This window comes from Debaryomyces hansenii, assembly GCF_000006445.2.
Source record: "Debaryomyces hansenii CBS767 chromosome F complete sequence".
NCBI lineage: Eukaryota > Fungi > Ascomycota > Pichiomycetes > Serinales > Debaryomycetaceae > Debaryomyces > Debaryomyces hansenii.
In genome coordinates this window covers 73,249-96,766 of record NC_006048.2, presented here as the reverse complement: position 1 = coordinate 96,766, position 23,518 = coordinate 73,249, and the positions used below count along the sequence as shown (strand labels likewise).

Here is a 23,518-nt window from a genome sequence, read left to right as displayed (position 1 = left end):
ATTTTGTAAATTTAACAAGAATTTAACAATAAGGTATAAACTATTTGACGCACAGAACATACATAATTATTATTGTACTTTTTGCGTACGTTTTGTATATATCCTTCTCAGCGTACGATCTAGTGCTGGTGTAAAGGCTGGCCAATTTCGAACTTCTGCTTTTTGTGTTCGCACGGCAAGCTCGTTCTCCTGGCTCGCTAGCCAAATTAATGTACCTGAAGCCGCTACTAAAAATGACACGGTAGCCTTTTCTCACTACCCACCATCATTAATAAGGTATATCCATCACCACAGGAGCCTAATGAAGAACCAATGTGGCATACACCGAGCGTGTCACTAACGACATCGTAGTCCCCGTGTAGACATGGTATGCAACCTTCAAGCATGTAGTGTTTGGACTACACGTTTGTTTACAGCCACGTCCATTTTTATTTTGAATTTTGCAAGACACGCAATTAACAGATTTTTTCTGTTTCGACAACACACCGTGTAGTACAGCTATAAATATACCAGCATTCCCCTTTTTCGTGATTTCAAAAAACTTAATCTTTGATTTTATTTATATATATAAACGATATATAAATATTGATATTTTAGGTATATTATTACATTAAGCAAATATGAAGGGATTAATTTTAGTCGGTGGTTACGGTACCCGTTTGAGACCTTTGACTTTGACTTTACCAAAGCCATTGGTTGAATTTGGTAACAGACCAATGATTTTGCATCAAATCGAAGCATTAGCTAAGGCCGGTGTTACTGATATTGTCTTGGCTGTTAACTACAGACCAGAAGTTATGGTCTCTACCTTAAAGAAATACGAAGCTGAATACGGTGTTACCATCACTTTCTCCGTTGAAGAAGAACCATTAGGTACTGCAGGTCCATTAAAGTTGGCTGAAAAGGTTTTAAAGAAGGATGACACTCCTATCTTTGTTTTGAACTCTGATGTCATCTGTGACTACCCATTCCAAGAATTAGCAGACTTCCACAAGACTAGCGGTGGTAAAGCTACTATTGTCGCAACAAAGGTTGACGAACCATCCAAGTATGGTGTTATTGTCCATGATAGAGATACTCCAAACTTGATCGACCGTTTCGTCGAAAAGCCAGTTGAGTTTGTTGGTAACAGAATCAATGCTGGTTTATATATCTTGAACCCATCTGTCATTGATTTGATTGAAATGAAGCCTACTTCTATTGAAAAGGAAACTTTCCCTATCTTAGTTGAAAACAAGGAATTATACTCCTTTGACTTGGAAGGATACTGGATGGATGTTGGTCAACCAAAGGATTTCTTGAGCGGTACTGTTTTGTACTTAACTGCCTTATCTAAGAAGGAACCAAAGAAGTTATGTAACGAAAAATTCATTCACGGTGGTAATGTGTTGGTTGATCCATCTGCAAAGATCCATCCATCTGCTTTAATCGGTCCTAACGTTGTCATTGGTCCAAATGTTGTTGTTGGTGAAGGTGCCAGAATCCAAAGATCTGTCTTGTTATCTAACTCTGAAGTTAAGGACCACGCCTGGGTTAAGTCTACCATTGTTGGTTGGAACTCCAGAATTGGTAAGTGGGCAAGAACTGATGGTATTACTGTTTTAGGTGATGATGTTGAAATTAAGAATGAAGTCTATGTTAACGGTGCAAAGGTCTTACCACATAAATCTATTTCCTCTAACGTCGAACATGAAGCTATTATTATGTGAACAAACATTATCTTTCCTCTAACATATATACAACAAAACGGGCACGTTATAATCACATCTATAATTTTTTCTTATTTTATTTGTTTCATATATAAAATTAAAATTCTTGAATTACATGCATGATATTGGAATATCATGAAATGGTGCAATAATAAATAATAGTCATAATCAATTAAATATGTAGTTTTTCTTTAGACTTTCCATTATTTTGAATCTAAGTTTATTAGTTAACTAATTTATATCATATAATACTTCTAATTATATTCTACGATAGGCCTATAAATGTATTGTCCATATTTTCTAAGACAATAACACGATATATATAATCAGTAAATCTATCCGTACAACTCTTGCTCAATGGTTCTGATAATAGTTTCTTACCACTGAGGTATTGCAAGAATAAACGTGTACTAATTATTGGTTCATTTTCCTGGCTCATGCTGGCCAATTTGTACTCTGTTGGGTTTTATATGAGATTTTAATTTTGACTTGTTGTATAACTTCTAACCATAATACATTTATAGGAACTGAGCCCCTGTATCCGTTGAATACATTTCTCTGTTCTCCTAATCCATTACTCACTATCTCCTTGTTTTCTTTACTTTCTGGGTGTGTTAAAATCGACTTAACCAACCATCCTTTAAGTGATTGAAATCAGTATTTCTGACAGGGCAAATCCGAACCCCAAATCATACATTTTCGCTCAATAGTCTGCAAGTCTGGGTCGAGAATTCAGGGATCAATTAAACAATTCATGTAATGAATGATTTGCTGCAGGTTGATAAATAATCTTGGAGTTAAAATCTTCTTTGTTTTATTCACATTATCTTTGGCTATATAAAGACCAATTCAGATACTTTGAAATTAACAAACGTAACTGATCTCATACCATATCCTGATAATTGAAAATCGGTATCAAGATTAGTATTGATTAGCGGCAATGGTGAGAGTTGAATGGAATACAACTAAAGACATCGGTAATAACATCTGACTAAGCCAATAGTGTAAAATACTAAACTAACTGAAGCATATGATTTAAAAATTTTGCTTTCTACTTATTTAAACCGAATAGTTATAAAATAGTTGGCGATGGGGATTGCGAAATTCAACAAGTTACGACTGAAGAAAATTTAAAGAAAATATAAAACTGTGCATGTAGTTGATATTTAATTTAGTTGCTATCATTCATGAATCTTGTTAAAGAAGGCACTACAGAGACTTGGGTTACCTTTAATCCAGAGAAGACTCAACAAAACAACAAAAGAAACATCCGTTTTGATGTTAAGAGTAGTACATACAATTGTCGTCATTGATTTTACTCATTCCCATTCATTATATTAATATTTCTGAGGCTGTGATTTTTTACTCTTAATACAGACTTTGCCAAAGTTATTCTATTTGCTATTCTTGTCTTATCGGCTGTATTGGTATAGTTAGCTGATACAATACATCTACAAACTGTTAATTTCCGCCAATGCATGCGATTAAAATTAAAATAATATAATATATAAATATCTCAGACTTAAGTTCCATGTATCTATTAATTATAGTCAACACCGGCAAACCCAGCAATTAAGGTGGCTAATCCAATAGCTCCCGGATCCGGTAAGCCTCCTTCTTCGTCGAACTGTTTAAATTCTTGTTCATTGACATAAGACGCTCTCCCAAATTTTGCAGCTAATTTCCTAGTCGATTCAGATCCATCGATAGCAGCCTGGGCAGCCTTTGAGAAATTTAGAGTGTCGTTGAAGGTATTCACAAACGGCTCTAAAGCATCAATCAAAGTTCTTCCACCCACTCGTGCCCTAGTGTATTTATATAAGCCCTGATATAGCGCATTATGCAAAGAACTAGCAAACATTTCACATAAGTTCAATGTAGTACAATCTTGAAGGTGTTTTATCAACGAGGTTAAGAAAATTGAATATAAGCCTCCTGAAGTTCCGCCCATTTTATCCTCTACAATGTTTGCTATTTGAGATATGGAATAAACTGGATCTTCAAAGCAGATTTCGTTGTTCCTTAATGATTCCAATATTCCATTTGCACCAGACGCTAAGGTTTCACCACAGTCACCATCACCAGCAACAGTATCATAAAATGTAATGCTTGGTTCTTTGTCTAATAATTTTTCCAACCCATTAACTAGACTGCTTCTAAAGTCCGTCTGTTGTTCTCTGGAAAGCTTTAATTGTGACTTGACAAAAGAATCAATACCATTGATTGATGTCTCAATATTGATGTCTCTTTCAAGTCCAAACCCACACGGATGTGCCTTCCAACCAGGGGCATCTGTTGGCAAATCCAAGTAACTCATTATATGTGAAATGGAAATTTGGGATTGTTTAGATGCACAAGAGACGTTAAGTAAGGTAATCGAAAACCCAGGGGCATTTAAAGACGTAGCAAATTCTCCCACTATCACTTTTTTTGGTCTCAAACTGTATTGTTGGTATAATGTTTCGATAACGCAATTTGTAATAGCATACATTTCTAAAGTAGATGTACCCCCGAGATTGTTGACAAGCAAGACCGTTTCATCATTACTGAGATCAAATGGTACAAAGTAACGATCTTTGTCATTTTCGTTTAATAGGAATTCTAATAAGTCCTGAACTAATGAGTCTATCATTGGTACAGGGTTTACCTTCTTGACCGAAGTTTCGTTATGTATCCCTAGACCTATTTCAGCATCATTCTGGCCAATAGGCTCAAAGTTTGCAATATCACGCCCAGGAACAGAGCAATGATCTAAGGTGGCACCAATGGTCACCGTATTATTCGCAACGGAATCACCCAATATTTTAAGTCTGCTTAGATCTTCAATTTCAGAAGCAGCAGATCCAACAATTTTGTGAACCAATGCAGTGGCTGCCAATGCTCTTCTTCCAACCATTCCACCCTTTGACCTACCTACAGCTGCGTCATCACCAACAATTATCATGTCTATTTTGTAGCCATGTGCTTTTGCTCTTTCGACAGCAAGTCCAAAATGTAGAACATCTCCTGTATAATTTTTGACAATTACCAAAGTACCTTTAGAATTGTTTTGTTTGGAGCTAATTGACTTAATGGCTGCAAAAATCTGCTTGGCTGAAGGGGAGGCAAATATTGAACCAGATACAGCAGCATCTAATGCATTTACACCAACAAATCCCGCATGTAACGGTTCATGGCCTGAACCTCCTCCAGAAATAACCATTATACGATTAATATTCTTGTTTCCTTTAGATTGTAAGGAATCATTATACACGACTGTTTTTTCTGCTGGTATAAGAGAAATTTTGGGGTTTGCAGCAGCCAAACCCTTTAAATTTTCCAAAACCAAATCCTTTGAGTATCCCCAGTGTTTAGCTAACGACATTTATTTAGAACTTAAATTTTCTGTAATATCAATTGGGAAAAATCAATAATTCCAACATGTTGTCTGGTCTTAAATAATCGGATGATAGTAGAATAAATCTGAAGCAGTCAATTTAACAACCACGCTCCAACAATAGCGCGGGAACATTACCATTTACATATTGGACGTATATGCCAGAAACCTATTTTGAGTAATAACTGGCGCTCTCACTTTCAAAATTACGGACAAAAAAAAAATAATAAGTACAAGGGAATATGAAAAATTGATCAGATACAAAATAGGTTAAGAATAGCGCGTCTTAACTTCAACTATATATTAGAGTTTAAATCCATAAACTTAAGCGATGACATAACGAACTAACATAAACAAAACATGCCAGTTAGCATTGAAAAACCTGAAAATTTAGAAAACCCCACGTTAAACTCGAGTAGCTTAGAAAGCTTAAACCAGTCACGAAAGACATTCGTTGGTTTACGTGGGGAGGCATTATATAAAATGGTGGCATTCGTTGCGAGTATTGCATTTATGCTATTCGGATATGATCAAGGTGTTATGAGCTCGTTACTAACGCTACCATCGTTTTTGGAAACGTTTCCCGAAATCAATGTTTTCGAAAATAAGTCGAACTCCACATTACAAGGGTTGGTGGTGGCTATATATGAAATAGGCTGTATGTGTGGTGCACTTTTTGCGATGGTTTATGGAGACAATTTTGGTAGAAGAAAGATGATTTGGATCGGTGCTGCAACAATGACAGTCGGAGCAGTGTTGCAATGCTCGGCATTTGGACTACCTCATTTAATCGTTGGAAGAATTGTAACAGGTATCGGGAATGGTTTCCTGACTGCAACAATTCCAATGTGGTTGTCTGAATGTGCAAAACCAGAGAGACGTGGTGCTCTTAACATGATTAGCGCAGCTCTAAATATATTTGGTGTTGCATTATCTTACTGGGTCGATTTCGGCTTCTATTTTGTTAAGGGCAGTGCCAGTTGGAGATTTCCAATTGCCTTCCAAATTGTATTTGCTTTGTTCATGATGTCCGTCATCTTCTTAATGCCAGAATCCCCCCGTTGGTTAGTCAAAAAGAATAGAATTGAGGAAGCAAAGGAAGTATTTGCGGTGTTTGCTGAAGTTGAAACCAATCACACTTTTGTGTTAGCAAAAATTAAAGAAATCAAAGATCTTTCTATGAAAGAAGATGCAGAATTCAGTTTGAAACGCCTAATTTCATTTGGACCAAACAAACATTTTCACAGAACAATGTTGGCTGCATTTTGCCAAATTATGCAACAAATTTGCGGAATAAATCTAATTACCTATTATGCAGGTACTATTTATGAAGACTATTTAAATATGGATCCTATTCCTGCAAGAATTTTAGCTGCTTGTAACGGTACGGAATATTTCCTTGCTGCTTGTCTTTCATACTTTCTTATTGAAAGAGTAGGGAGAAGAAATTTGATGTTAATTTGTGCTGCAGGACAAAGTGCTACTATGGCTATTTTGTGTGGGTCAGGATGGGCAGCTGATAACGGGGATACAAAGGCTGCAATATCAGCTGCAGTATTCCTCTTCGTGTTTAATAGTTTTTTTGCAGTTGGATGGTTGGGTGTTCTGTGGCTTTACCCTGCTGAAATTGCTCCATTGGAAATAAGAGCAGCAGTGAATGGGTTATCGACAGCTTGCAACTGGGCGTTTACGTTCTTAATCGTTATGATTACACCTATATGCTTCGCACATATCGGTGCATATACTTATGCTATATTCGCATGCGTTAATTTCGCTATGGTTCCAGCTGTTTATATTTTTTATCCTGAAACCTCTGGTAGGTCACTCGAAGACATAGACATAATTTTTGAACATTCCAACCCTAAGACTCCTTGGGACGTTATCTCACTTTCCAGAAACTATAAAAAATTGGACTATAAAGAATCAGACCTCTACGAAAGAAAAGTTTTAGTCGAATCGATAGAATAATTATATAGCATCAAGTAACATCTGCTTATAACTATATTAGCGTCATCAATGTAGTAGTCGCAACTATATGTAAAATGAGCTTTTCAATCAGGGAACAAATAACCACTGATGAATCAACTATAAATTACAATTTGTATCATATTTAATTAGCTACATGACGTACTATTAATATTATTGTTACTATAAGTGTAATAAAAAAAAATATTCATACATTTTACCTATTAGTTATATATCAAATATTTAAACATCTATTATTTAAACAGCACACCAGCCTCCATCTACAATAATATCAGCAGCAGTGGTATAGGTACTTGCATCAGATGCTAAGTACAAATATGCACCAACCAACTCTCGTGGTAAGCCTTCTCTTCCCATCGGGATAGTCGACCACCAACGTTTTCTAGTGTTGCTTGGCAAATGGTCATTGATACCCGAGTTAACATAGCCAGGGCTGATGCTGTTGACTCTAGCGAAATCAACAAATTCAATAGCCAATGATTTAGCGAAATGAATAACGGATGCCTTGGATGCATTGTATGCGGCTTGATGAACCGGAGTATTGATGATATGCCCCGACATAGAACCGGTAATAATCATTGATCCTTTTCTGCCCTCAGGTTTTCTAGAGAAAACCTTACCAACATTTTTGGCACAATAGTATACACCATTCAAGTTTATGTCCATGACCTTAAGCCAGTTTTTATCATTAGAATTTTCTTCATTAATTATGGTACCCACCGGAATGTTTATACCAGCATTAGCGACAAAAATGTCAATATCACCGAAATCTTCAACGATGTTGTTAACAGTTTGTTCAACTCTCTTTGAATCAGTGACATCGCATACATATGAACGCAGTTTAACTCCATAAAGTTTTTCTAACTTCGTGGCAACTGTAGAGGTGTCACTAATATCCCATATAGCAACTTCTGCTCCAGCTTGTGCATATGCTTCACATATAGCATAGCCGATACCTTGTCCACCGCCTGTGACAACTGCAACTTTTCCTTTCAAATTGAAAAGATCAATGACATGATTATTCAATTGTGGATCTCGCGTGGGTAAAGATCTTGGAGTATCCAACAAGTAGTGAGTATCTGATACGTTATCATCAAATGCTTTGACCGTCATGATTATTTTCGTTAATTATTAAGAAATAAATTAATATGAAATTTATACAATGCTTCCATGCTTGAATGGCGTTCGGGATATATATATATATATATCTTGTTTTTGCACCCAGCGACGTGCGGTTAGACAAACCGAAATGGGTAATACATGCCGCCAATCCGCCTTTCTTTTTGCTCTACCCATGAATTCAGATAATTTATATTTCAAATTGTATCAAAATTAACTCATAGTAATTGAACATAACAATATTGTGGTACAGACTGATCTGTAAATATTGACTGAAAAATTATATAGTTATTGTCAACATTAATGCTCCATTTGTTTCTATAACAAATAGCAGAGATGCGTATTGTGGAATATGGCAGCCGATACGTTCAAATAAAATTCCCCAAAGTTTTAAGCATTGGTTCTATTTATTTGGATTATCCTCATTTTATTCGACAAAGTGTAAGTAAATTGTACTCATTGGCTATTGAGTTAGTCAAATGGAGTTGGTGTACATATATTTGCGGCAGCGCAAGTGTTTACTCAAGATAGAAATATCGGGCGCCGTCATATCGCAACTTTGTTCCAATTAAGGAATAATACTATGCGGCCATTATTTCCGCATTTGACATAATTGGCGACACCAGATCTAACGATCCCTAGGTACAAATGAAGAGGATAAAAAATAATATATATAAGTAGGTATAATGTATTTGAATGAGATAGAATATTATGACTGAGATAGAATATTGAGTAGAATATAGGAGAATGAATCAAATTGAAGATTTATCGTTAAAAACTATTAGGTGTTTGGTGAGTGACCTAGTACAACAATATAATGGCGGCCATCCAGGGGGTGCAATGGGAATGGCTGCCATTGGTATAGCACTTTGGAAATATATATTAAAGTACAACCCAAAAAATGCCAATTGGTTTAATAGAGATAGGTTTGTTTTGTCTAATGGACATACTTGTCTTTTCCAGTACGTTTTCTTACATCTTGTTGGATATGAGTCATTCACCATGAATCAGTTGAAGAAGTACCACGCCCCAGAAGTGTCTCAATGTGCTGGACATCCGGAAATTGAGTTTGAAGGTATTGAGGTTACCACGGGTCCATTAGGTCAAGGTATTGCCAACGCAGTCGGTTTGGCTATTGCCTCGAAGAACTTAGCTGCAAATTATAACAAACCTGATTTGGATTTGGTTGATAACAAAATTTATTGTATGGTTGGTGATGCTTGTATTCAAGAAGGTGTCGGCTTAGAAGCCATTTCGCTTGCTGGTCATTTGGGTTTAGATAATTTGATTGTGATTTACGATAACAATCAAATCACTTGTGATGGTTCCGTTGATTTAGCAAACTCTGAAGACATCAATGCTAAGTTTATGGCCCAAAAATGGCATGTGTTAACTGTTGACGACGGAAGCTTTGATCTTAGATCTATATTGGCTGCGATTGAGCAGGCAAAGTCAGTAAAGGGTCTGCCTATCTTGATTAATATAAGAACAATCATCGGTGTGGATACAAATGTTGCTAATAATGCCAAAGCACACGGTGCTGCGTATGGTGTAGAAGAAGGCAGAAGGCTTAAGGCCCTTTATGGCTTTGATCCTGACCAATTTATTGAAGTTCCAAAATTAGTCTATGACTTTTTTAGAGAAGGCAACGAAGGGGCCATTTCAAAAGGTGTCTTTCATCAGGAACAATGGGAAAAAAAGTTGGAGGCATATAGCAAGAAATATCCTCAATTATACGAAGAGGTCGTATCCAGAATTAATGGAAAGTTGCCAACCGATTGGAAAGAATCTTTACCGCACTCACTTCCAACAGATGCGACTGCTTCTAGAAAGGCATCGGGATTAGTATTTACTCCACTTGCTGCCAAATATCCACAATTCCTCGTCGGCACAGCGGACTTATCTCCATCAGTGAACTTGTTATGGCCACATAAAAAAGATTTTCAAAACCCTGAAATCAAAACTGACTGTGGTATCAATGGCGATTACAGCGGAAGATACTTACACTATGGTATCCGGGAACATGCCATGTGTGCGATTTCTAATGGTATCTCAGCTTACTCCAAAGGTGCTTTTATTCCAATCACATCTTCGTTTTTCATGTTTTATCTTTATTCTGCACCAGCCGTAAGAATGGGTGCGTTGCAGAATTTACAGGTTATTCATGTAGCAACCCATGACTCAATTGGAACTGGTGAAGATGGTCCTACACATCAGCCTATTGCGTTAGCATCATTCTACAGATCACTACCGAACTGTTTGTATGTGAGACCAGCGGACAACGAAGAAGTTGCAGGCGCATGGGAACTTGCTATTGAAACCACTAATAAACCGACAATTATATCCTTGTCCAGACAGAATCTCAAGCAGTACCCTGGTATCACGGACCGTAACAAAGTGAAATTTGGTGCATACGTATTGAAGGAATTTGACTCATCATCAGACAGCCAAAAGTTACAAATTATATCCGTTGGTGCAGAAAGTCAATTTGCTATTGATGCTGCCGAAATATTGATTGAGTCAAACATTAATGTTAAAATTATTTCATTTCCATGCCAGCGACTTTTCGAATGTCAATCCACAGAGTATAAGAGATCCGTCTTGGATCCCCAAATCGTGACCGTTGCTATTGAAGCCTATGCTTCCAATGGATGGGAAAGGTATGCTAATGCTGGTTTCCACCTAAACGAATTTGGTATATCATTACCTGGTAAAAATGCATATGAGCATTTCGGATTTAATGGCGCTTATATCGCCAGCAAAATTCAAAAATACTTAGATGATTTGCAAAAGGATGATATTATGAAGTTTGAATATCAAGAATTGAATATTACGAAAAATCATCATTCTTCTTCTTGATTGAGTAGCCTATATAATTGTAATAGATAAAACTTTGACGATGAAATTGTAAATTATAAATCAAGAACCAAATCCAAATGCATTTGACTTAATGATTGTATCCTCTGTCATTAAATCCAATATAAATAGACTAATTACGGCTTAGATAAAATAAGGACAGCTTGCACATATCAAACAGCAATCAACAAGAGGTTTAAATGAAGATATATTTTGACCATGAGTTGGGGATAGAAATTTGGTATAATATGTTCGTAAGGAATAAACGTCTTAAAAATAGTCCTTCCATATTGTTTCTAAATCTTTTATACGCCATTCACAATTCAACCCTGTAATCTCTTCGATATTTCTCAACAAATCCAAAATAATTTGATGTTCCCTTTTACTAGTTAAAACCTTTCCAGCAAAGTAAACTGGTTGCAACGCATTAGACAAGCAGCCATGATCATTTTTATTCACCAACGATATCCCCACAATTCTCTTCGCATGCCACACATTACTTAAATGGTTTTTATACACATTATCTATTCCACCAGACTTACATTTCTTCGAAGCTCTTGGCTTATTTGAATTCATTAAAATCATTACCATGTGGTACATTTGATTCCCTGAGATTCCAGGACCGTTGCTAAACAATAGCCTCGGAAATTCTTCATCATCAGAATGACATATTATAGGTTTCATAGTGACAGGGCGATTAATATACCATTCCAATAGTTCTTGATATAAGGCATCAAAAGATGTCTCAAAATTCACTGAGTTAATTGTTTTCGACAGAAAATCATTACCATCGGAAATCAAATTGACTGTCCTCGCCGCAAGAAAAACAATATAATTGCTATACATATCCGAATTCTGAGAAGAAAATGACAAAAATTTTTCCTTGTATCTAGCGGCGATAATCAAATCATCATCATCATCATCATCACCGTCTTCAATAAAACTCAAATCGCCCCATTTGCGTAATGGAATTAGGGTTGGCTCATCATTTATTAGCGCATTACAGATATCCATTCTCAGAAAGCACCAAAACAAAGACTTCTCCATTGAATCACTGAAACCGTGAATATTCGCTGCCATCAATAATGTGGCACCACCTTTAAGATGTTTTCTCCAATTCAGCGGTGAAGGATTCATCATTTCAAAAACACAAAGTATAATGCATGATGCAACAACTTCAATGTTCGAGTTGCCTTGTACCATCGGAACTAAATAATATAATGAACGTTGATATAAGTGATATGTTAAGTGGTCGTTTTTTTTTTGTAACTTTTTGGTTTCGTCCAAATGTCGGGAAGAAATAGCTAAAATAGAGTAATATAACGGCAAACTTTTTTTTGACAAGGTCACAAAAATTGTAGTGAAATGTTTCTTGTGATCAAACATGTCTAACCAACCCGCTATTTCTTCTACAAAGTTGGTAAATAGTTCAAAGTCCCTATGGTTCAATTTTATTTCATCAACGACAGGGTCTGGTTGTTCATCTCTAATCTGTTCGTTTGTAGTCTGTGGCTTTGTTGAAGAAAATTCCCTGGTGCTCGATGTGTCTTTCAAAGAAGTTATTTCTGTACTAGAACCCGCAATTTTTGGCAGCACAGAGGCAAAACTTAATAAGCTATTTCCGCTGACGACTTGTGGTAATATTTCTTGCATTTCGTTAAGCAGAACTTCCGTGTTATAATCCAAAAAGCTTTTGAAGTGGTTGACTATATCCACATCTTTCAATCCTAATGGCATTTGAACAGGTGATTGTGGACCTTGGGATGCAGCATTGAGAAACATAAAATCTCTGAAAGTATCGTACAACTCTTGATATTCAGGTGATTTTTTATTTGTTTGAATAAGCATTGGATCATCGACGTCCTTAGGTGCGGTTTCCACCAAATCATTCATGTCTAATCCGTGCCCATCTTTGAGCAACTCTGGCGATAAGGAACCAAGTGGATATGAAGGTAAAGTAGACTTTTCCATCGCAATTGAGTTAAGATGCACAATTTTATGAGGTTGATAAGCATCGTTCAACGAATGTTCTTCACTACTTGTATCTTCAAAGCTATCTTCAGGTTCTTTATCTCGAATTTTCACACGCTTTGTTCCTTGATAATCGGGTATTCCTTTATTATTTTTCTGGAGAAACATACCATGCGATACTGGGTATTCACATACTGAATTAGTCTTGGAACAGAGGGTACAAATAGGTTGAGCTTCGTCACATTTTTTTTTTTTTCGACGACAAGAGATACATCCATTCTTAGATCTCACCATATCACGTCGTGGTAGATATTAAAGATTCTAGTTATTCAGAATGCTGATTATATAAATTTATTAAAACTCCACCGCAAATTGCATAAACGGATTTTGGTGTGTGGTTTTAGTTCCAACAGAAATTCAGTTCACTTTAAATCAGTACAAAGCTTTTTTCGCGAAAGAGAATTTCTTAATTTATGTATCATTTAAAGATTTGAGCTGACTTGACTTGATGGAGGTTGAATCACATAGGCCCGAATAATGATTATTTCCATTACAGAGGTCTTTTATTATAAAGCGAAAAATTAGTACAGATAATACTTCCAGAAAGTTATATTTCCAGGTTTCTGGATTTTCAATTATCTCTCTAAATTATGGCATTATGACCACTTTAATTAGATACGAGGTTTCTTTGAAAGTAAAAGTGCATTCAAACACGAATTAGTTACGAAGAAACATATATACTTTAAAGACTATAACTTGTAAGCGCCAACTTCTGAAATGTGAATGGCTTATAAACCAATAAATCCATCGTTACAGCTTTTTCTTAATGGTTCCGATAATGGTTTCTTACCACTGAGGTATTGTAAAAATAAAAGCTTACTAATAATTGGTTCTTTGACCTGTCCCATACTAGTCAATTCGTTCTTGACCGGATTTTCATATGAAATACTTAAGCTTCCTTGTTTTAAAATTTCTAGCCATAAGACATGATTCTTTGGCACCGATCCTCTGTATCCGCTAAACACGTTCCTTAATTCTTCCAATCCATTACTCACGATTTCCTTATTTTCTTTACTTTCTGGATGAGCCAAGATTGACTTGATTAAACCATCCTTCAAATGATTAAAATCTGTATTTCTAACAGGCGAAATTCTAACTGCAAATCTTACATTTTCCTCTAATAGTTTTGAGATAAGCTGGGCAGAAAATTCAGGGTCAGATAACAATTCTCTTAATGAATGGTTTTCAGTGCCAAAGGTTGATAAATAATTTGGACTCAAAATTTTTTTAGTTTTATTCACATCGTCATTAGCTATGTAAAGACCAATTCCATATACCTTGAAGTTAACAAACGTAACAGACCTAACACCATATCCAAGCAATTGAAAATCCGTATTAAGATTGGTTTGGTTGGCACTAATTAAAGCGGTCGGAAAAGGCGAAATCGATGAATCAACAGCTATGGAAATATTGGGGGAAATATCTTGTTTCTTATTGTCCAATTCAATAAGTCTATGGTTATATAAAGCCAATCCAGTGATTGCAGAAAATCCACATACGCCTAAAGTTAATGATTTAATTCTAAGAGAATGAATTGGTCTTGCACTAGAAGAAAAAAGTCTCTTCGTCGTAACCTTACTAAAATTGAACCTAGTATTATGTATGAATCCTGATCTAAACATATTTATCGTCAATGAATTCTTATACTATTTAGATTATTTTACTATTTTATAATTGATTTATTCGCACGATTTTGTGTAATCTATTTGATTTTAGCTATTTCTGGACTTATAGCTTCATTACTTTGCAATGATAAACCACTTGAGATTTGTGCCTTGTAGATAGATTCCCATTTAAACCATTCATCCTCAATTCTATTTATTTCTGGTTCTAACCATGCTTTGCCTACAATATTTTTACTTGAAAGCAGTAATCTAGCAGTTAGATACCCCAATAACGAATCGCCAGCACCAGTAACATTTTTAACCTTCAAATTTTTATTTACTTCCGGAATAGGGAAATATTGAATAACTATTCCCATTTTTTTGCTTTTCCCGTCACTGTCAATAAATTCTTTTCCATTAGTAGTAATTGTAAACTCGGGGCAGTAATCGGAAGTGGTTGGGATCGAAGAATAATCACCGATACTTGTTGAAAGACCTATATATAGTAGCCCACTTGGGCCCAATTTAAGTAGTATATTCGGTAAATAGGGTAATAATTGAAATGATTGCTGCAAAAATCCACGCTTTAAGCCTTCCCTCAAAACCTCATACTGCTGTGCTTGTTTATTCAACTTCTCTCTAAACAACGAATCAACTCCTAACGTATCCAATAATGGGAACCACTCGTCATAATCATCAAATAATTCCCGATTACTAAACGAAGAATGAAATGTATTCAACTCTGCCACCGTCGGAGAGACTAACAGGATTATATTATTAGGAAAAACCTTTAAATTCTTGCTATTAACATGCGATAATCTTGCTGCTTTAGGAGCTGACGTTGGCTCTATTATCACTTTTGTTTTTTCTAGATTGTTCCTAATATACTGTAATATATTACTCATTGCAGATGAAGATATATTGCAGTCTAGAACTATGCAATCTGGTTTTGCTCTAGCTAATTGAGTCACAGTATGCTCAGTAATAAAGTCTTCTTCAATTATAGCCATGTCAGCACAGGCCACAAGTAGTTCACCATTGGTATTATGTATTGAAGAATATTGAGCAGTTGAATTTTTGCTATCTTTGATGATTTTTATTCCTGAAGTATCGACCTTATTAGAGTCTAAATGCTTGAGCAAGGATCTACCGGCAAAATCGTTTGCAACAACGGATACAAACCTATAAGATGACCGGTCTATATTTTCTGATGAACAAGAAGGCGATTCTAATCCATATTTACAAGCTAACGAGACATTATATCCCACGCCACCCATCGAGGATCTTGTTTGACCTGGATTTGAATCATTCATAGTAGTAAGAGAATTAAGTCGACTGATTGTATCAAGAGCAATGGATCCTATTATTACTGCATTCACATGATCAGTAACATTTGTAATAGTAATATTCTCTTTACTTACAGGTATCGAGGTGTCAGACGTTCCATTTCCTGGCTTTGACAAATATTCTTTAGTTCCGGAATTTGATTTGTAATTCTAAATAACAATTAGTATAAAGACAATTAAATCATAATAAAATACAAACTTTAATAACATACATTAGGCTCACTATTATTTTCCAATAAAAGTAATTCTTTAGCAATTTTAGTTGCAGATACAGCGTTATTGTAGACAAAATTAATGTTGCATTCAACTGATTTTCCCTTAGTATCATTAGCAATTTTGCTTAATAAAAATGGGGTTAAATTTTTTCCCCTTATACCTTTTTCTTTTGCTTCTTCATTAGCTTTTTCAATTATATTATTAATAAGTTCCGAAGGCAAGGCTGAATCCTCAGGTGGGGGGATGCAAAAGACATTCCCAGACTTTAAAGACATCAAATTATTTTGACTATGAATTATTGACGCAGCTTGAACAAATGAATTAAATGAATATGGCGATTGAATTCCTGAATCACGACAGTAAAAGCCAGGGATTTCAATCCTGGTTCTATTATTATCGTTATACGTGCCAACGAAGACACCTTGTGTTTCCAAATACTCCATAGTTAAACCAATATCCAAAATTGATTTTGGTCCGGCGCATACGACAGATACTGGAGTTCTGCCTAATTCAGTTAAATCAGCAGAAACATCCATTGTTAAATGCCCGTCTTTATGAACTCCCCCTAATCCACCGGTAGCGAATACTTTGATTCCTGCTAAATGAGATAAAATCATTGTCAGTGCAATGGTGGTACCACCGTTTACCTTATTGGCCATAGTATATCCAATATCCCGACGAGAAACCTTATTTATTTCCTTCTTTGAAGCCTGTTCGGATAAATATTCAAGTTGGTGTGATGTTAATCCAACATACGGTATTCCCTCTATAAAAGCACATGTAGCTGGAACTGCACCATTGGCCCTAATTATTCTCTCCACTTCAGTTGCCATAGATAAATTATCAGGATAGGGCAATCCATGAGTGATAATTGTTGATTCTAAGGAGACAATTGGCTTCTGTTTATCATTCAAAGTTTGTTGTATTTCTTCCGAAATTACTAAAGGAATTGAAACAAAATTTCTTCTCAACTTTGTAGTTATGGCGAATTGACATCTTGATAAGTAATGTTTATGTTGCTTCATATTAATAAACGATAATACCATGATTTCATGGATCACTATTTGAAATGAAATGTAAATAAATTGATGGAGTAAAAATACGATTCAATTGAAAAAATTCTGTACACAATTTTGAAATTCACCTCTTTAATACAATTAGTTTCAAATGAACTATGTCTGATTCATGGCTAGATAACTTAGATAACTTGCTGGGTATATTAGATGAAGGATCGATAGGAGAAAATAGACTATCTCTGGTCCAAATGGATTTGATTTATATAAACACAATCAAGCCATATAACCTTACCTCAAAAATGCTACTGGACCAGATTTTACATAAGAAACAATCAGTAAAGAACACAGCGTTCTTTGTTTTGGAGGCTGCCATCTTCAAAGAATCTATGGAAACGGAGAAGCAACAAGATTTTGTTGAACTATGCTCCAAAGTAACTTCATCTTTAGATATACCTAATCAGAACTGGAACTGGATAGTCCCAGCTAATAGCCACAAATCGGAGAATTACTTTTATTATAGGTTAAGGTTGTTATGCGCCCTAATATATAAGGCGTGTATTAAAGATTCATCCGTTACAGACCAATCCCTAATTTTGAATCTTTTGGCGCCGCTATCATATCATATGCATCCAAAGCTTCCTTGGACATCTGAACTAAATTCGAAAACTATAGAAAACTTTATAGCTGATAACAATAAGGTAAGAGATATGATACACAGTGTGATTCCATTATACATAGATAAAAAATTAAAGCCGGAATTATTAAACTTATCGTCTACAAAAGGTCAATATATACGCAATTCGTTATCCAATCCTAAAACAACCCCGGCTGGATACGCAATAGGAAATTCTGGTAGCACTAGGTTGTTACAGGGAGGCCTTAGACCGAAGTTGGGGTATGGTGGAACGAGGACAGAAGTTATTGCTGAAGATCAAAGGCAAGCTTGGAAATCATCTACGAAGGTGAAGTCTATTTCTATGATCTGGTTTGTTATTTATACAATAACAAGTAATGAGCATCTAAATCAATTTTGGCCATTAATAACTTCGTTCATTTTAAATTTAATTGATGATCATGATCCCCTAATGAAAGCCCAAAGCTGTGAACTTTTAAACTATTTTATGCTTATGATTGATCATAGCAAAGATTATAAACAACACATATTGTTGAAAACAGGACTTGTTGATTTATTAATTGAATCATGTAAAACTTGCTTAACTTATTTGCCAAATTTAACTCCATCTGATCAATCATTTTACTTGTTATCCATTGCATACCCAACTGTTGTTAAACTATGTGTTCTTAACTGTAAAAAAGAAGCTAATTTCCTAAGTTTAGTTGAATTAATAAATGGTAATATCCTTAGTTCAGCAACTCACATACACAATAGTAATGGACCCAATTCAAATTATCCGCTTTTGTCACTTTTGTTTAATCAACTAGATATAATCATAAAATATTACTTGAAAACTAATGTTCTTATTTGCCTTTCCAGATTAAATTTTACAATTAACCAAGTCATGAGTAATCCAGATATTTTCGAAGAAGGAATCGAAGGAGTAAATTGCATTAAATCGGCATTAAATGTTCAAAGTTCCATTCTTCAATCATTTAAACTGCTCAACGATAGAGAAGGCTTGAAATTAATCCTTAATTATAAGTACGACTTTTTAGCAGTTTGGACAATATTACAGAAACGACTTAAACATAATCTCGTCGAACATTCTAATGTTGACGTACTGGGTCTATGTGATTTGAATTGTAAACTATTAATTCAGTTATCAAAGAACTGTCAGGCGATTGAATTTGAAAATTTACAGACTGATCTCAAACAGATTCTCAAGGCAAATCCAGACGTAAATTTTCCATTGGAATAATTTTGTTTAATCATATTCTTTATATTTACAAGACTGGGTTAAAACTATATAAAAACACCTAATGATACAGGATATATAAATTGTAAATAAATATTCATTCAAACTATCATTGATTATTTTTGAGCACCTTGTAAAGCTTGAACAACTTTAATATTAGTATCCAAGAATCTATTCAAACAATTAGTTAAACATTGCTCTTCGCTTGAATCTAAAGTACCACTGGTTATTGGTTTATTGGCATTACATTTTTTGAAACACATATCAGTGAAGTTATGAATAGACATTTGGACTTTGGATTTGGAATTCTCAGACTCAATAAATTGCATGATATCTTTTCTTGATGACTCATCGAGGCTAGCTAAAGCAGTTTGGGATATTTGTGACATGATTTATTATTTATTAGATAGATTCTACGATATAAATCACTACTGGTATATTCAAATTATTTCACCGATTTTCAAATTTTTCATACGGACAAAGCAGGTGCAAATGATAAACTCGTGATACCTCTCTAATCAATACCACATAATTTAAGCGTAATAAGTATACAACATCTCTTATATACTTAAATCATTACATAAATGGATGGAACAAGGCTTGATATAGTGAAAGAAATACTATCTGGTAATGGGATTTCTCTTAAGGAGGAAAAGGGGAATATAGAAGATTCTGCTAAGATTCAAACAACCTATATCCGAAGACTTGAAAATGACATACACCTAGTGTCTTCGTTTATTAACCAGGCTAACGTTTCAATTGAAAAGCTAATTTTAAAAACCAAAAATACATCACACGAAGATCTGATTTCTCTAAAAAAGGATATTATTGCGCTATCTGATACATATGGAAGATTACCATATTTGTCGGATAAGAGCGATGTTATTGGAATAGCCTCTGCATCGTCAATAATTGATAGTCTTATTCAACAACAAACGGAAGCAAGTATACATTTGAACAAGAAAAATGAAATTGATTCTTATGAAATAACGTCTAAGCAAGCTTTAGTTGAAGAATATAAACGGTTATTACAGTTAATAGATCAAAAACACATTACTGAACAAGAGAAGTTGGAAGAAATTGACCAAAAGACTAGTGCTATGGAGCTGGATCCAATATCGAAAGGTCTGCAGATAGGGGCGTTGAATATTAAACTAGATGAAGCACGTCAGTCGGAAAATTTGCTATCCACATACTTAAAACGAATTATCATCAAATACTTGGCGCTAAGTGATTGGGAATCACAACAGGTTATAACAGAGGAGAAATTGCAAGAAAATGTAAATGTGTGCATAGAGTTGATAGATAAATTAGTGGTATCTTCAATAAATTCAACTGCCTGGGTTGAGATTGATCCTAATGAAATTGAGAGTAAATTTATCAACCACTTATTAATGAATAATACAATAATTTCAAGAGATGACTCTACGAAAGAAAAATTATTTTTGCTGCTAAGAACTTTTGGATCTGAATTCTAGTTTGGCTTCGAAGTGGTTTCCTCAATTACTCTTGCGTTGGACCTAATTGATAAGATAAAGATTATAATATTATTATTAAGTAGACCATCTTAATTCAAGGTCTCATAATTAAATGAATACATTTATTTATCATTATAAACTTCATAAAAACATATTAATCTTTTGGTTTAATAATACTCATTCTAACCGCCTTTGTTTGGGTATAGTTTTGTAATACTTCTACACCCATCTCTCTTCCCATACCAGACAGGTTATAACCGCCAAATGGAACCATTGGATGGAAATCATTGTAAGTATTCACCCAAACGGTGCCTGCCTTTAATCTACGGGAAACATCAATTGCTCTGTTTACGTTTGAAGTCTGAATACCAGCAGCCAAACCATAATCTGTATTATTAGCCATACGAACAACATCATCAGTAGTTTTGAATTTACTAATTGTTATAACAGGACCGAAGATTTCTTCCTGGACGATTCTCATATCTTCTTTAACATCACCAAAAATAGTTGGTTTAATGAAGTATCCCTTTCCTTGCAATCTTTCTCCACCAGCCAATATTTTTGCACCTTCATCAGTACCGATCTGAATATATTTCAAAATCTTATCCAATTGATCAACGCTATTTTGGGCACCTTGAATAGTATCTGGTAAGAATGGATCACCTACCTTAACGTCAGATTTAGTAGTTTGTACGAATTTTTCAACAAATGCATCATAAATACCTTCTTGAATATATAGACGTGAACCAGCAGAACAAACTTCACCTGAATTATAGAAGATGCCAGTAACCACAGATTTCAATGTTGTGTCCATATCAGCATCGTTGAAGATTATATGTGGCGATTTCCCTCCCAATTCTAAGGTGACCTTCTTCAAATTACTCTCTGCACACTTTCTCATGATAGTTTTACCTGTTGCAGTTGAACCAGTAAATGCAACCTTCTTGATAAGAGGATGCTCGGTAATAGCATTACCGGTGTATTTACCAAATCCACTTATGACGTTAAGCACCCCAGGAGGAAATAAATTAGCTTCCTTAATCAAATTAGAAACATACAACGCAGACAATGGGGTTGTTTCAGAAGACTTTATAACTACGCAATTACCCGTTACCAATGCTGGGGCTATTTTCCAAGTGAACATTAATAATGGAAAGTTCCATGGAATAATTTGGCCACAGACACCAAGTGGTTCACGTCTGGTGAAATTAAAATGGCTGTCACCGCTTTCAATAACAGAACCCAACATCTTATCAGAGAATCCAGCTGTCGACCTCAAAACAGAAATTGCCAATGTGACATCTCCTTTTGCATTGCCTATAGCTTTACCATTATCCATAGCTTCGATAGAGGCAATTGTTTCAAAGTTCTCCTCAATTAAATTTGCTAATTTGTATAATGCAGCACCTCTCTGGCAGGGGTCTGCTTTTGCCCACGAAGATTCTTCAAATGCTCTCAGGGCATGTTGCACCGCTATATCCACATCATCCTCACGAGCTTCGTATACCGATGTAACTACTTCTTCTGTTGATGGTGAAAGGACTTCAAACTTATTGCCCTGCTTAGACCTCACAAATTCATTATTAATGAATAACCCTGTTGGTTGAGTATATTTAATACCATTTGGTAAAGTAATTGGGATTTCTAATGGTAAATTTGTAGAAACCATGTTTATCTTTTGCAAGATCTTAAGAAGTACTACATGGATAGATAATTTGCATCAATTTATAGTAAAATAGTCTAGATTGCTATTGCGCTGAAATGATTGCAACACTTTTTTTTTAACTCCGGAACTCCGTATCAAAAATTGCTGCATAATTCGGCAGAAATATTTATTCAAGAATACGGTACTAATAAAATATGAATATAAATATAATAATATTTATTTAATGGGCAGTGAAACCCCCAGAACAATAGATTGTTTGGCCGGTAATCCAGCCGCCTTCAGTAACTAAAAATCTTATAATAGGAACTATATCGTCAATTTTAGTCAACCTACTGTGTAACCCGCATGTTTTGTAGAATTCAACGTCCTCCTTGGTTTCCTGTCCGTACAAAAATGGAGTATCCATTGGCCCCGGAGCTACACAATTCACGGAGATACCCTTGGATTGTAATTCTTACGAAGCGGACTTCGAATAGTATTCAACCCCTGATTTATTACCCTGGTATGCAGAGTAAAATGGGGTGTAGGCAGCCAAAAGTGACGTAACTAAAGAAACAATTTTGCCGTTATCATTAACGTTCTTGGCAGCCTCTTTGACAAAAAAGAAAGCAGTTTTGTTATTGATATTATCCATTTGGTCAAATTCAGCTTCAGTGATGTCTTTAATAGGCTTTTTTAACACCATCCCGACATTATTGACTGCAATATCGATTCCTTGAGGAAACTTCTGTTTGGCAGCATCGAAAAGTTTAGTCAAGTCTGCTGCCTTATCCAAATCACCTTGGTAGAGCTCTACTTTAACGTTGTCGAATGTACTTTGTAATTCCTGTTTGAACTTCTCTGCTGCGTCATTATCTTTTGATGAATGGTAGTGCAAAAATAAACTAGCTCCGCATCTAGCTAACTCTTTCGCAGTTGCAGCACCAAGATTCTTCACACCTCCTGTAATAAGTGCGACTTTACCTTTAATTTCGTGTTCTTTGCTATAGAATTGCATCTTGTTTGATCTACTGATTGAAACAACTCTCCCTGAATGGCTTTTCTGTCTTTATATACTTTGCAGGAAATTGTACCCCTCGGGTAGAAAACAAAGGAATTATTGCGCGCACTTAATTGATAAGGACTCATCTGGAATTACTTCGGCCGAAATGAGTTCCTAATTCTTTGTCGAAGTGTCATTATATCAATCGGATTACTTAATAATAAATAGTTGGCATTATGAACGAAGTTGCGTCGGAACT

At 35.3% G+C, this 23,518-nt stretch overlaps 13 protein-coding genes across 13 annotated transcripts; 5 read left to right on the top strand and 8 right to left on the bottom strand. All coding sequences in view use genetic code 12, as the record gives it.

The window, feature by feature from the left end:
* Positions 1 to 620: 620 nt before the first annotated feature.
* On the top strand, positions 621 to 1,709 carry DEHA2F01056g (DEHA2F01056p; the record flags this gene model as incomplete). Its single annotated transcript, XM_460408.1, has 1 exon — positions 621 to 1,709. One exon carries the CDS (start codon positions 621 to 623, stop codon positions 1,707 to 1,709), a length of 1,089 nt encoding a protein of 362 aa, XP_460408.1.
* Positions 1,710 to 3,249: 1,540 nt separating this feature from the next.
* On the bottom strand, positions 3,250 to 5,073 carry DEHA2F01034g (DEHA2F01034p; the record flags this gene model as incomplete). The annotated part of the gene is made up of 1 exon (XM_460406.1): positions 3,250 to 5,073. One exon carries the CDS (start codon positions 5,071 to 5,073, stop codon positions 3,250 to 3,252), a length of 1,824 nt encoding a protein of 607 aa, XP_460406.1.
* Positions 5,074 to 5,568: 495 nt separating this feature from the next.
* DEHA2F01012g (DEHA2F01012p) lies at positions 5,569 to 7,053 on the top strand (the record flags this gene model as incomplete). The annotated part of the gene is made up of 1 exon (XM_460405.2): positions 5,569 to 7,053. The coding sequence occupies one exon, from the start codon at positions 5,569 to 5,571 to the stop codon at positions 7,051 to 7,053; it is 1,485 nt and encodes a 494-aa protein (XP_460405.2).
* A 255-nt stretch (positions 7,054 to 7,308) lies between these two features.
* On the bottom strand, positions 7,309 to 8,184 carry DEHA2F00990g (DEHA2F00990p; the record flags this gene model as incomplete). The annotated part of the gene is made up of 1 exon (XM_460404.1): positions 7,309 to 8,184. The coding sequence occupies one exon, from the start codon at positions 8,182 to 8,184 to the stop codon at positions 7,309 to 7,311; it is 876 nt and encodes a 291-aa protein (XP_460404.2).
* Positions 8,185 to 8,937: 753 nt separating this feature from the next.
* DEHA2F00968g (DEHA2F00968p) lies at positions 8,938 to 11,049 on the top strand (the record flags this gene model as incomplete). The annotated part of the gene is made up of 1 exon (XM_460403.1): positions 8,938 to 11,049. One exon carries the CDS (start codon positions 8,938 to 8,940, stop codon positions 11,047 to 11,049), a length of 2,112 nt encoding a protein of 703 aa, XP_460403.2.
* Positions 11,050 to 11,316: 267 nt separating this feature from the next.
* Positions 11,317 to 13,311, bottom strand: DEHA2F00946g (DEHA2F00946p; the record flags this gene model as incomplete). Its single annotated transcript, XM_460402.1, has 1 exon — positions 11,317 to 13,311. The coding sequence occupies one exon, from the start codon at positions 13,309 to 13,311 to the stop codon at positions 11,317 to 11,319; it is 1,995 nt and encodes a 664-aa protein (XP_460402.2).
* Positions 13,312 to 13,805: 494 nt separating this feature from the next.
* On the bottom strand, positions 13,806 to 14,699 carry DEHA2F00924g (DEHA2F00924p; the record flags this gene model as incomplete). The annotated part of the gene is made up of 1 exon (XM_460401.1): positions 13,806 to 14,699. The coding sequence occupies one exon, from the start codon at positions 14,697 to 14,699 to the stop codon at positions 13,806 to 13,808; it is 894 nt and encodes a 297-aa protein (XP_460401.1).
* An 80-nt stretch (positions 14,700 to 14,779) lies between these two features.
* On the bottom strand, positions 14,780 to 15,994 carry DEHA2F00902g (DEHA2F00902p; the record flags this gene model as incomplete). Its single annotated transcript, XM_460400.1, has 1 exon — positions 14,780 to 15,994. One exon carries the CDS (start codon positions 15,992 to 15,994, stop codon positions 14,780 to 14,782), a length of 1,215 nt encoding a protein of 404 aa, XP_460400.2.
* Positions 15,995 to 16,227: 233 nt separating this feature from the next.
* DEHA2F00880g (DEHA2F00880p) lies at positions 16,228 to 17,268 on the bottom strand (the record flags this gene model as incomplete). The annotated part of the gene is made up of 1 exon (XM_460399.1): positions 16,228 to 17,268. The coding sequence occupies one exon, from the start codon at positions 17,266 to 17,268 to the stop codon at positions 16,228 to 16,230; it is 1,041 nt and encodes a 346-aa protein (XP_460399.2).
* A 149-nt stretch (positions 17,269 to 17,417) lies between these two features.
* On the top strand, positions 17,418 to 19,136 carry DEHA2F00858g (DEHA2F00858p; the record flags this gene model as incomplete). Its single annotated transcript, XM_460398.1, has 1 exon — positions 17,418 to 19,136. The coding sequence occupies one exon, from the start codon at positions 17,418 to 17,420 to the stop codon at positions 19,134 to 19,136; it is 1,719 nt and encodes a 572-aa protein (XP_460398.2).
* A 113-nt stretch (positions 19,137 to 19,249) lies between these two features.
* On the bottom strand, positions 19,250 to 19,522 carry DEHA2F00836g (DEHA2F00836p; the record flags this gene model as incomplete). Its single annotated transcript, XM_460397.1, has 1 exon — positions 19,250 to 19,522. One exon carries the CDS (start codon positions 19,520 to 19,522, stop codon positions 19,250 to 19,252), a length of 273 nt encoding a protein of 90 aa, XP_460397.1.
* A 195-nt stretch (positions 19,523 to 19,717) lies between these two features.
* DEHA2F00814g (DEHA2F00814p) lies at positions 19,718 to 20,611 on the top strand (the record flags this gene model as incomplete). Its single annotated transcript, XM_460396.1, has 1 exon — positions 19,718 to 20,611. One exon carries the CDS (start codon positions 19,718 to 19,720, stop codon positions 20,609 to 20,611), a length of 894 nt encoding a protein of 297 aa, XP_460396.2.
* A 154-nt stretch (positions 20,612 to 20,765) lies between these two features.
* On the bottom strand, positions 20,766 to 22,280 carry DEHA2F00792g (DEHA2F00792p; the record flags this gene model as incomplete). The annotated part of the gene is made up of 1 exon (XM_460395.1): positions 20,766 to 22,280. The coding sequence occupies one exon, from the start codon at positions 22,278 to 22,280 to the stop codon at positions 20,766 to 20,768; it is 1,515 nt and encodes a 504-aa protein (XP_460395.2).
* Between the last annotated feature and the right edge of the window lie 1,238 nt (positions 22,281 to 23,518).